The 13,501-nt window shown below is 36.2% G+C and overlaps 1 protein-coding gene across 3 annotated transcripts in view; it reads right to left on the bottom strand.

Moving 5' to 3' along the window:
- Window positions 1-392: 392 nt before the first annotated feature.
- LOC113053076 (neural cell adhesion molecule 2-like) overlaps window positions 393-13,501 on the bottom strand; it is a 176,812-nt gene continuing 163,703 nt past the window's right edge. Inside the window, exons 15-17 of one of the 3 annotated variants that reach the window (XM_026217741.1) lie at window positions 12,516-12,690; window positions 4,110-4,317; window positions 393-2,128 (exon numbers count right to left, since the gene is read on the bottom strand). In XM_026217741.1, coding sequence (XP_026073526.1) covers window positions 2,014-2,128; window positions 4,110-4,317; window positions 12,516-12,690 — 498 coding nt within the window. In that variant the 3' untranslated portion in view covers window positions 393-2,013. Of the gene's footprint in view, window positions 2,129-4,109; window positions 4,318-9,216; window positions 10,210-12,515; window positions 12,691-13,501 lie in introns of those variants that run through there. The other 2 variants (XM_026217742.1, XM_026217743.1) reach the window with 2 other exon arrangements.

Genomic DNA, 13,501 nt, shown 5'->3' with positions numbered 1-13,501 from the left:
GAATGAATTACTGTAGTTACAATTAACAAAGTAAAGAGTTTTTCTTTCTTTTTTTTTTTGGCAGAGCTTGTCGCAATGGGATTATTACCTCTCCAATGAACACTGTTTTCTAAAAAACATTTTTACGATAATTCTTTTTTTGCCAGGACACTGTGAATTCATTTTTATATTTATTTATTTTATTTTTGTAATGAACATTTTTGCTAACCCTAAGACACAATGCAATGGAGTGCAAAAATCAAAATACAGGTAAAACACCTATATTATATATACATATACAGGTGTTTTACCTGTATTTTGAATTTTGCACTTCATTGCATTATGTGCAATACTTTCAACAATTACTATTCTTTCAAAAGCAGTCAAAATAGATACAGTTTTTTTTACTGGGACACTTTTTTATTTACAGAAGAAAAATTACACTGGATTACAAGAATTCCACAAGTACAGGAGGGCTTATGGAGTGCTCCTTTTAGATTGCTGAAAAGAAATGGGCAACATTCTACAATGTTCTATAGCGCTGAACGTGGAGAGCCAGGTGTTAAATACAATGCTGAAATAATGTTTATTTATTTTTTATTTATTTTATTTTTTTAAGAAACATTTGTTGGCCCAAACCAAAGTGAACATGTTGAACATGATGATGGTTCTCAGTAATTAATACTCCAAATCTGACTGGTAAAATGAGCTTGCGTCTAAGCAGTATTCCCATTCCTGTTTGCCTGCAGACCCATGATCTCTCATTTCACCAAAGCTATCTATCTAAAATGATTCCAAAATGGCATGGATTTTTTTTAAAGCTATACCTTTGTGATGCATCTGAAACCATCTTCCTGGGCATCTTAGCTCTAGATAACTTTCAGGCAGTTGGACAGAATAATTGTTTTGAAAGATAGCCAAATTTGATCAACATAATTCATTATCGGTTATGTGTCACACTAAGACAGAATGAGTCATATTTTTTTTTTCCATTTGTGAAGTGTTCCAAAGAAATAACAAGTATATTTACAGCAGTGTACTTGAATTGGTATTTATAACGTTTTCTTTATAGTTCATGTAAGACTTTTGGCAACCTCTACTTTCTTTACGTCACTCTCTCTTTCTACACTCCATACTCGCTATTACACGCATCCAAACACCCCATAGACAACATGTACATGCTCAGATGCACTCACTTACAAACTTTCACACGCTTCTAAAGCAAATGCACTCTTTTTTGTTTCTGAAATATCCTGATATGAAAGTACGACACATATTATGCGCCTTGGATCCTGATAAAACAATAGCATTGAAAACAAGGACATATTTTCATCCACATAAAAACTTCAACAAATTCATTGTTTAAGCCAAACATTTGGGCATGTGTCAGCGTTCGATACCGGGACCACCCATGTACCATGTAGCTTGAGGTCAAATGTGGCTGATCCTCACTTTGCTAACTTAGCATTCAGTAATTCCTCTGCATTTGGGCGAGACATATAGTGGCAAAAAGGCAATAAAAAATACCCACATTACCCAACCAGTTACTCAAAACAACAATCACAGACCGCTAAAAGAGGTGGGAGACTTCCACACAAAATGTTAAGTGATATGACGCATTAAAAAGCGATGTTTGCGCAACCACAATGGAAAAGTGCAACAGCCGGGTCCCAAAAGAAAATGGAAATTAGACAGAGCAAGAGAAAACATGAAGTGTATGGCGTAAACCCTACCTTGTCAAATAACAAAGAATCAGACTCAAAGCAACAGCAAAACCTTAAAAAAAGGAAAAAGCCCCAAACAAGCATGAACAAGCACAAATAAACAGGAGCCTGTCTGCTGAGCGGCAACCTCCGAAAAATGTTTCACAAAGCAGTTATCACATAGCCTCTTCTGATACCCCGACGACGAGTCTCTAACAAAGGATTTTACAATTGGTTGGCGTGTTCTTGCTTGTGTTCTCATTAGTTTGCTTGCTATTGGTCTCCAGGTGGCTCACTTTGTATGTTCTTTTAGAGGGTAGCAGGGCCTCCATTATGCTTTACTGTCCTCCTGTGTCATGTGTAGGCTGTTGTCACCGTGAACTTTGATCTCGATTGTGTCTGGTTTCAGCGTCTCCTTGCCGTTTTCCTCTTTTAGTGGCAATTTCCTGTGGGGAAAAAAAGAGAAGAAATGGCAGGTGCACATTGATCAGTTTGACAGGGTCAACAAAAACACATTTCAATTAACAACTGGATTCTTTTTTGCAGCCCATCTGTCAACACAGGTCAGTTTGTTTGGTTGGTTTTATGAACTTTTAGTTCTGTTGACATGCCTGAAAAGGTGGCTTGGGCTCAGGTTTATACCAAGCACTGAACTACACAAGCATATTTAGATTTTTTTCTGAAAATAGTCTACTATGCTCACTGAGATTACATTTGTTTGATCCAAAATGACAGTAAAAAAAGCAATACTCTGAAATTTTCATAACATTAATTAAAGTATTTATTTCTTTCAAGAAAAAAAATCTTATTATGGAAATAAAAAGTAAATGTTAGGTCGACTTCAGTAGGTTTACAAATGTTTTTCGTGTGTGATCCTCTTGGGCCACATAGTGAGCACTGTGATGCTCAGTCCCATCTGTGCGTTATCTAAAAGACCGCTGTGTGGGTCTTCATCACATGGGATGCCACTGGAAAGGATCCAGCTTCTGTTCACTGGGACCACCGTTACTCTAATAACATTATCAAAGTTGGGGCTTCTGGGAAAATGTAGAGTGCATAAAAGATGAACGCCAATAATAGTCAATGTGCTAGAACATCAATGCTTGTTATAGGAGCTGAAGACATTCACAGCTCTTGATCTCTTTGAACTTTTAGGCAAGTGAACCTGACAGGAGTTTTTTCCAGCTGGGAATGACCCAGACTGGCACTGTGTAACTATAGGTCAGCCATACTGCAAACTTTCACGACAAAGTCTAAAGATGAAATATATCAGGAGCCGTGAAGACACTGACCCGGGACAAAACACATACTATACTCATCAAGCAGTAAACCACAGATTGCATAACAAACTGATAAGACTGTACACCAAGTACTTCTTTGACGCACATGTTCAATTAAATAAATACTGATTAACTGCTACTCTACAACTGTTGCTCTTTCACCTACCTCTTTCCAGCAAACTTGTGGACTTTGTATTGCATTATGTTTTGCTGTCAACTGATGACATATTGTTATAGCCAGTGTAAGGTAACATTACTTTTTTGTTAATTTCATTGTAAGGTAATGTTACTTTAACATTACTAAAGTAATGCATTACAATGTGGTACTCATAAAAACTAATGTTGTTTCATTATTACTTTCTGTGGAAAAGTAACACGTTATTTTTTCTAACCGATATCTGACTGAGGCTCTCATTTAAGAACTGTGTCACTTGATGTTTCCTTGTAACTGTTTGTGAACAATTTACTAGCAATTTTTCAATTAAAATTATTTCTGCACCATTTTTTTTCCAGTGTTGAATGAAAATGCCAGCTTCAAAATAATTAAATAAATAAATATTGAATTTCAATACTTATATTTACATGGGAATTAAAGCCAGGCAATTTATAAGGCAAAGTTTATGCAGAACTGTTTAGTGTTTTGTAGATTTGAATGGATTAAATTAAATTTTAAACTAAATTTGTCATTGAATAAATTACCATTATTAAAATAAATGACAATTCAGTGAGTAACACAGGACTTATCTTGTTGCTTGAAAAAGTATTCTGCTTATTTACATTTATTCATTTAGCTGACGCTTTTATCCAAAGCGACTTACAATTGCTATATATTTCAGAGGTCGCACTCCTCTGGAGCAACTAGGGGTTAAGCATCTTGCTCAGGGACACATTGGTGCCTCACAGTGGATTCGAACCCGGGTCTCCCACACCACAGACGTGTGTCTTATCCACTGCGCTAACACCACCCCTTATATATATATATATATATATATATATATATATATATATATATATATATATATATAGCTATATATATATATATATAAATATATATATAAATATATATATAGCTTATGGAACTATATATATATTTTGGTTAAAAGTGTATGCTAAATAAATACATAAATGATTCAGAAGGGATACTCACAGATAGGCAGCTTTACCCTCCTCTAGCTCTTTGCTCTTGCCGCTTGTGGCTGTCTTTTTGCTGCAGAGCTTGCGGGTGATGCACATGAGCAGGCCGCACTGGCGCAGGAAGAAGCAGCTGACGTCCACTAGCACGAGCAGCAGCAGCAGGCCGGCTAACCCCAGCCCAACCACTGCGCCCAGGCCCAGGCCGCTGAACAGCGAATCTGCTGAGACAGGATGCACACACAACCATCAATGATGCACCTCAAAAACACAACACTGGACACTTAGGGCAAACTGAAAGGTATAATGAAACAGTAGTATTTTGACCAGAAATCATGGTTATTTTTACAGTTAAAAAAAAAAAAAAAAACGGTTAAGTAGTATAAAGTAATAAATCAAATCAAATAACTGAAATGGCTCGAACTAGGAGAGCATGTAAATAAATCGATTAAAGCATTAATAAAACATAACTATTTTCAACCAACAATGCATTAAATGTAGCTAGCTCAAGTAGTTTAAATTTGCATCGAGAACTTTAAGGTGATGCAACTTTGGTGACATTTTTAAACTCAAATTGTAAAGACTTTGCACAAGGAAATAAGGCTTTCTGAGAAACTATTCAGAAGAAAACATCCATTTTGAAGGAACATTCTCAGGAATACTGTTGCTCTAAACACATCAATCACACATGCTTTTGAATGTAGCATTGCCATTAGCAAAAGCAGTCTGTGGTTTGATCTGGACACAGTGACAGAGCATCAGAGTGAGGAAAGAGACATAATTAACAGAAGAGAGCATTGAGGAATTCAGTGTTGGATTTACAAAATGATTTTAGAAAATCACATCCACCACAGAGTTATTATGGTCAGCAAAAAACTAAAATGGTTTCCTGAAAAAAAAAAAACATTGAAATAATTGAACAAATAAAATAAATGATTACATAATAAAAATGTATCATTAAGCATCATTTAACTTGAAGTACTTCACTGAAACAAATAAAATGGTAACATCTAAAATAAAAATAAAAAAGACAAAAAGACAGCACTGAATCAACCAAAGTAACTTCATTTATACCAACAAAGCTAAGGTAGAAATGGTTATTTAAGGCATTAGTTGCAGGTTACCAGTTACAATGTAAAACAACAACAACAATAACTAAATAACTAAAACTAATAAATACAATAATTACAAAAATACTGATAAAAAATGAAAATATTTATGTATTTTCAAAAATGACAACAAAATTAATAAAAAAAAAACTATAACTTTAAAATTAAAGTTTAAACAGATATTAAATGAACAAACAAATAAATAAATTCAGAAAAACGATTACAGCATATTGTTAATAACAATAACACCTCAACTTGGAATGTATTTATGGTTAATTTGTGAAGATATTTATTTAAATTTAACAACATTATCAACAAACCATTACTGAAGAAACATGCTGTAATGTTTTTAATTGTCCTTATTTAAACCTATATCTAAACAGATTAGTAACATCATTTGACCACCATGATCTACTAAAATGTGACCATGATGCAACAGCATATCAGTTTATACATGTTAAGTGGCCTCAGATCTAAGACCTCAGATTTGCTGCCCCTAGTTTGGTCTTACTTTCATGACCTCCACCACCACTGTGACTTATCAGCCAACACATCTGTTTTTCACCATCTTGTGCCGTGCTCGCCCTGGGAAATGTGTCCCCACTCCTATAGCTGATTTGTTGTTGATTTATAACATCATTAGAAGCTCAATTTAGCATCTCGTTAATTTCACTTATCCTGAAGTTCCACAAATGGGCGTGATCCATCCGCATCGGAGTTCAACGCACTCAATTAATTAAGTATGAACGGTGATTGAGGCTCAGCAACTAGAAGCAATAACTCAAGCTCGATAGATTGTGTCTGGACTGAAGGGAGGTCTGTGGGTGGGATCCCAGCAGATGATTGACAGGTTAATGAAGCTTGTAATCATGTGTGGGGCTTAATGGCTGTGTCACGCTGATACATGACTAAGCAGGGCTTAAACAGGTCCACGGTTTTCTAGTTTGGAACAATTTTACATGGAAAAACTTCCAGCGTGAAGTACAGGCAAAAGGAGCGTTTGAGACCTCGTTAATGAACAGTACTCTCTTCAAGGTTGAAATACTGTATATCCCTCAGCCTTTGAGCTGCACCGTTTAATCATTACAACACTTACCTCTGCACTTACAGCACCAATAAATGATGTAAGCTGGAGACAGGCAGGGGATTTAAAAAAGACTTCACTCAAACCAGAGTAAATCTGTTATGAGGGGGTTTCGGATTATAGTAAAAAAAAACATGGAAATTATACCCTTACATCATAAATAGCCCAGTAAATGTTCTGGCAAATACATCTGATGTTCTATGACAAGAGAAAGTAATGCCTCTTTCTCAAATTGCAGTCATTACCCTTGTAGTCTGATTATATTACTTTTTTTTTTCAAGTGTAATCAAAGTGAAATGGTCTGCATACACACACACACACACACACACACACACAAACCAAACATGTACATAATGCAGTGTGAATTTGCCTAGAAATACATTTGTACAATACGTCAAATGTATTTGATATGCAATGAAAGAAAATCAGTTTTTTTTTTTTTTTTTTGGTTACCAAGCTACTAATCGGCCAAAGTGCACCCGGCCTACCTAAGCAAGCACTTTTATAGCTTTCTGGGTTGTGTTAAGTGAAAACATTGGGCTGACCAGGGACAGTTTAGTCCTTTTGCCTAATCAACCCATAAAACCCAAAGAGCACTTCAGAAATGGGACGGTTTTCTTATCTTCAGGTTCTTAGATAATTTAAAGCTTTGGCCATTATGGAAAAGGTCTTCAGTTTTAAGACTCCCCCTCCTTCTCTCCTCACCCTATGCTGGCCCAGCAACCTCTGCGCTACCTACACGGAGGACACAAGCCAAGCATGACTCCATAATGATGGTTTAAAGACTCTGATTCTCATTAAGACGCTATGCTTGACGAGCAGAAGGGACCCACTAGCCGTTAAACGATTAATAGACAGACTGCCGTTAGGACAGCCATTATCAGTAGCAAAGATGTCTTTGTGCAGCATGAGGTTAGAATTAATGAAATGGGTGTCAAATGGCACCAGTAAGACATCACTTTTCCTTAACTTTTAATAGAATTATCTATGACATGTGTAGTGCAAAAATTAACATTATAGTAACCATTTCATTAGTTGGCTACATACGAACGCAATATAATTCCAAATGAATTTCATATTCAAATGGAGGATCTGAAATAATTTAGCTGGTGACTGTTGTTCTGTATATGTTTCAATAAACATCTTTCTTTAATTTTATTTTGACATAATTCTGATATGCTCAATTCTCAGACAGCACAATCACATTTACTTACATTATTAATATCATAAATAGCTGGCATTTTAAAGGGGCGTTCTCACCCTCATGTGGTACCAAACCTGTATGACTTTGTATCTTCTGCAAAACATAAATCTTTTAATGAAGACATTTTTTCTTCTCTGCAATTCTTTTCCTCTCCCTGTATCAGAGACACACTGTTATGGACAGCAGTAAAACAACAGGTCAGTTTTCATTTGCTGAAATCTTTTCCAACTGGAACCATCAACAAAGAGCCATTCTAATCTTAGAGGAAGCTAAGCCATGGTGGGAAATAAGGGCTTTAATGGACTTGGTTTCAGACCTTTTTTTTTTCCCGAGAACAATATTGAGGTTTTTGACATGTCCATAAATAAACTGCAACAATCTATGGCTGTGTAATGAGAGAATAGAGAGGGCAGCACATAGAGATGATCAAGATGAATAGTCTTCATTGACTTGACTTCCATTGATTTGAGATGGTCTTAATTAGGGCAGGAATGCCATGAGGGTATTAAAACCGCTCACATTTTTTACAATTTACAATTATCAAAATTTACAACGTCCAACCGCAAAATATAATGAAATCCTAATTGTGATTCTGTGGTGTGAACTTCAAAACGTATTGATCGACTGCAACTAAACTAAAATGAATGTTTGTGAACTTTTTTTCTCCCTAGAAGCTCATTAGCTTTTTTTTTTTTTCCTTGAAGGGAAAATAATAATAATAAAACAGCTGACAGAGATGATGAGGATCAGTGTCAGACATCTTACACTCTACAAACTTATGATCAATCACTAATTCCTGTTTTCATTGTTAGGAACCTTGTCATTTCTGCTCAATCACCCTTCAGCATTGACAGAGAAATATTCAATATGTTTATCTTTCCTTGATTACTTTAGTGGTCAATATTTCAAGCCATTATGTGCAGGATAAAGATTTAGATAAATCAATGCTTTTGCATTTGACTACCTGTAATAAACCAAACTATAAACTCAAATGTCTTTATATGTTCTACACTAACTGGTTCCCTGGTTCAAGAATAAGACATGATTGTTAGGAATCTGAATTAAGAGACTGTAGTTATTGCATCGGAGAAAGCTAGTTTATTTGAGAAATTTCACATGGATTTCTGTGCTGTTTTTGACATGAATTTGAATAGATTCTTCAAACATGCTGCATCATAAAAGCACAGTTTATAGTTATTATCTTCACATTTAATGGATCTAAAACTTTCTCTTCTGATAACAGAAAATAAATAAGCTTCACATAACAGACTACAGCACACCACTTCATCAAATTAAGATAGAAATACTGAATCCAGAAGTCAAGAAAAGTGAAGCAGCATGTCCATTCTCACTTTTTTTTTTAATAAGCTTAACATATACTACCTTTCAAAGGTCAGTATGATTTATTTATTTATTTTTATTTTATTTATTTATTTACTTTTATTCAGCCAAAGTGCACTTTTACATTGTTAATAAAATAATTAATAAAATTAATGCATACAATTTTTGCATACAAAAATGCAAAATAAAACATTATAATCAGCGAATAATCTTAAAAAAAAAAAATCCTTTCTGAAGGATTATCTGAAAACTGGAGAAATTTCAGCTTTGCCACCACAGCGACAAATTACATTAAAAAATATATATAAACAGAATAATTTTTTTCTATTATTATTATTTTTTAAATAATATTTCACAATATAGTTTTTTTCAGTTGTATTTTTGATCAAATAAATGCAGGCTTTATTAAATGTCTTAACGATTTAAAACACTTGTAAGCCTCAGCTGTACTACTTCTTCATGACAGCAACATTCCACACACATTTTGTGCACAATTTCAGTTACTAATGTTCTTTCTCGTCAATACTGAGAATATAAAATAAAGTAGCATGACAACACCTTTGCCAAAGGTGTACCCAGAGAATGAAAATGAAAGTGCATCATATTTTCAGTCACTGGGAGGGAGAAACCTTGTTTTATGTTTCTCATATTACGGGTAACAGAAAGTCGGCCTGTTTGATTTATGATACCAGTGTTTAAAAGTCATATCAATTTGAAATCCTACTTGACTCCATTTAATGAGTGCTGCGTTGTACATCTCTGTGTGCGAGTATCAGCAACATCATTAAATGCATTTTCTCAAGCGATGCAACTGCTGACATTTCCCATAGTCATAATAAACCGCAACAAAAGAGCCTGTGGATGCACAGAAGATCGAAAAGCCGTCACACTGGTGGCTTATATTGTTTTTTATAAACACCAGCAAAAAGGAGCTCATTAAACATAAAACTCAGGGTCGTATTGTTATTGTTTCAGGTAGAGAACAAATTAGCCACTCAGTTTTTCCTCTTTCTTTGTTGACAATAATGTGCAAGAACTTTATGGACAAAAAGGCCAGTTTTGGCATGGAGGGCAGCCAGGATAGTGAAACAGCAGAAATTGGCTCACAAGCATGGACAACAACACCAGCAGGACAGGCAATGAACCGGCACGGCTGAGGGTCAGCAAGCCATTGGTATGGGCAAAAAAAAAAAAAAAAAATAGAAATTAAAAATAGTCCTTGGCTAAGTCTTCTGGGCTCATTCCAGGCAAGGGAAGATGGAGCAATGTCAACACAGACACAAGCACAGCAACAGTGAAGCTCCGAAGACGTTCACCGTATGGATGGGCTGCACAGGGGGATGTCCAAACCCGGTTGAAGGGGTATCACAACACTGATCTGCAATGAGATGGAGGAGAGAGGGAACGGGAAGGAAGAGGGAAAGAGATACAGTAGGTGTGTAGAGCCAGCACAGAATGCAGGATGGTTACGCACACAGAAGGTCATGCAAGGGAATGAAAAGTGGTTCGGTGGTGGGTTAATAGAAATGATGATCACAAGAGTGCAAATGAGATAAACAGATTATTTTGGTGCAGGTCAGGAAATAAACGGGTGAATGCAACATTAAACATTGACATATGAGCGAAGAGCGAGTGAGCAGTCCAAACCAGTGTCCATTGTAAAGGTTTGTTTGATTGAAAAGATCGTAGGGTGATTATAGCCACAGAGAAAGGGAAGTTTAGTGACAGTTCATTGCAAAACAAAAAGCCCAGCGATTTGCGATGTGGCCAAGAATGCGTTGCATAATTCATTAGGTGGGAATTGGAGAGCAGGATTGTTTAGAGTGAAACAACGAGACGAAGCACAATAGAATCATAAATAAGAGCGTGGGCCAGTGGGGATGAAGGGATGAAGGCGGAGAGGGAGGGCAAAAGGAAAAGATGAGGAGGAGTTGGGAGAGAATATACAAATGACATCAAATTAACAAGGTAAATCCAAGCTGTTGAGAAGCAGTGCTCATGCTCATGCTCACACACACACACACACACACACACACGCACACGCACACACTCAGATGAATGCCTATGCATGCAGTTACACTGCCTCTAGGAATATTTAACTTATAATTGGACAAGACCAGACAAAATTAAAATACCATCTGTCAACATCAAGAAATTTTTCAGGCCAGGCCTTTTGTCCAAGCAGCAAACTGCAAGACACATTTTGTGACCTTGGACCACAAAACCAGTCTTAAGTCGCTGGGGTTTATTTGTAGCAATAGCCAAAAATACATTGTATGGGTCAAAATTATCGATTTTCTTTATGTAAAAAATCATTAGGATATATAAAAAAGATCATGTTCCATGAAGATATTTTGTAAACTTACTACCATAAATATATCAAAACTTAATTTTTGATTAGTAATTTGCATTGCTAAGAATTTATGATTTTTTTGCACCCTCAGATTCTAGATTTTCAAATAGTTGTATCCCAACCAAATATTTTCCGATCCTATAATAAACCATACATCAATGGAAAGCTTATTTATTCAGCTTTCAGATGATGTTTAAATCTCAATTTCAATAAATTGACACTTAAGGCTGGTTTTGTGGTCCAGGATCACATATACTAAACAGATAAAAAAAAGTTCTGTCTCTCTGTCTGTCAGTCTCCTTTTCTAGCAGTCATACAGAATATGGCAATGTGAGGACATTGTCCCCACCACTTTATGAAATAGCTTGCCACCACACTTTTGTGTTCATCAGTTGCATCCCCTAATATAAATTCACTCACATACAGCTGCAATTTTGCTTGGTTCATTAAAACAAACATTGTTATTAGAGCAGATATAAACCTGAGACCTACGCACTCAAAGCAAAAGGCCGACATTGACAACATTACACATTTATCCTCTATTGCAAACATTTATCAAATAGATGAAAAAAAAAAAAAAAAAAAAATCAGAATCAACACTGGCAATATGACACAAAAAGACCACAATGTATTGTAAAAGACATCTTTCATGACAAGTTTTTCCAGCACATTGGCATATTTATAAACCATCATTACATTAAACCACAATTACAGTATGAATCATTGACCAGTGAGAAAGCACTCTTGAAATGGTCTTTTCTATGTATTTCCCAATCAGTTCATGCTTGCACCATTCAAAGATACCCATTACATAGAGCTACCGATTGATTCTTGAAAGTTTATGATTCCACTGTAACCACTGGGACCTAGTAATCCAAATATTAAAAGCCTTCTCATAAAAGCAGGACTTCAAAATAGACCACAATTGCAAACTGCAGATGGTCACTCAGCCGATCTTAGTGAAATGGAAGCACCAACTGCAGTTAGATGTATGAGTGTATAAGTAATTTATTTCTGTAGTGACAATTTCTTTCTCATCCCTTTTCTCTAAGTGAGATGGTGCTTCCTCCGACAAATCACTCCTGATTAGGACAGAGAAACAGCTACAGTGGGTTACCCTGCACGTTTGATTGTGGATGTGGGAGACACAAGCTCTATCAAGCATGGGTGGCTGAATTGAACTGGAGCAAGGCTTGTAATTATAATAGGAGATGTATAATATCAGCTCTAGATATTGTGAGTGGGTGATGAAGCACTTGAGGTAATCAGAGTCAATTTGTCGTACGGAAAAGAGATAGAATGCTCTGCGTGTTTTGTGGAAGTGCGTGTACCTGTGATGTCGGGTTTCTGAGGCATGTTGAACATCACAAAGGTGGGTTCAGACAGGCCTTTGACGTTGCGTGCGGTGATTTCCACCTCGTACTGTGTATTCCACTGGAGCGGTTGCAGCAGTACAAAATCATTCACACCTGGAACCAGCTTGGTCATCCACTGCTCCTCTTTATCCTGTTTCATGAAATTTGCACAAGCATATGAGTAACATTTGCTTTAGGGAACATAACATTAAGTTCTCACTGTACTTAATTAATAAATGAGACAACTTGCTATTACTTATGAACATACATTTGTTTCACGAGTTCCCGCTTACGTATAATTAGCTGAGGTATGATATGCATATTTGGCGTGCTGTCCGGGGAAGGGCTCCAATATCGGGAATGGTCCGAACCTAGAGTACCCCCCCTTCCCCGTCTATTTATAAAGTGAACTCTAAGTGAGGAGATGGGGAGGAGGAGGGATGGATAGAGGTAAGTCAGCGATATTTATACTATGGGATTGGTTACTTGATTATGGTCCACCTGTGTTGATTAAGTATCTGACACGCTCCTCCCGAACCTTGTTAATAAAACATCATTTAAATATTTGCTACATTCTTTTCTGTGTGACATTTTTTGAAGGCTGTGGTTGAGAAAAAAGCAAGAAAGTGGCCAGAAAGGCCAGAAAAAAAAAAAAAGAGATTATTTTCTCTAATCCTCAAACTTTTCCGCACACTTAAACAGCAGAAACACTTCAATGCATCCATTATTCTCTTTATGTGCCTGCCTCCAGAGCATCGGAGCACCAGTGTGTGTGTAATATAATATAATGTGTGTATGTGTGTGTTTGTATGAAGGCTGTTCTGCTGGCTAAAAATTTGAAACTAAGCCCACACAAGATGCCTTCAAAAACTCATTGCTTCCATATTTTGACATTTTCAAAACGCCTCAGCTCTTTAAAGGCTAAATGGTTGAATGTGGCTTTCACATGTTGACAGTCCGTA

Source organism: Carassius auratus, chromosome 34 (assembly GCF_003368295.1).
Source record: "Carassius auratus strain Wakin chromosome 34, ASM336829v1, whole genome shotgun sequence".
NCBI lineage: Eukaryota > Metazoa > Chordata > Actinopteri > Cypriniformes > Cyprinidae > Carassius > Carassius auratus.
This window is presented reverse-complemented; position numbering and strand designations above follow the sequence as displayed.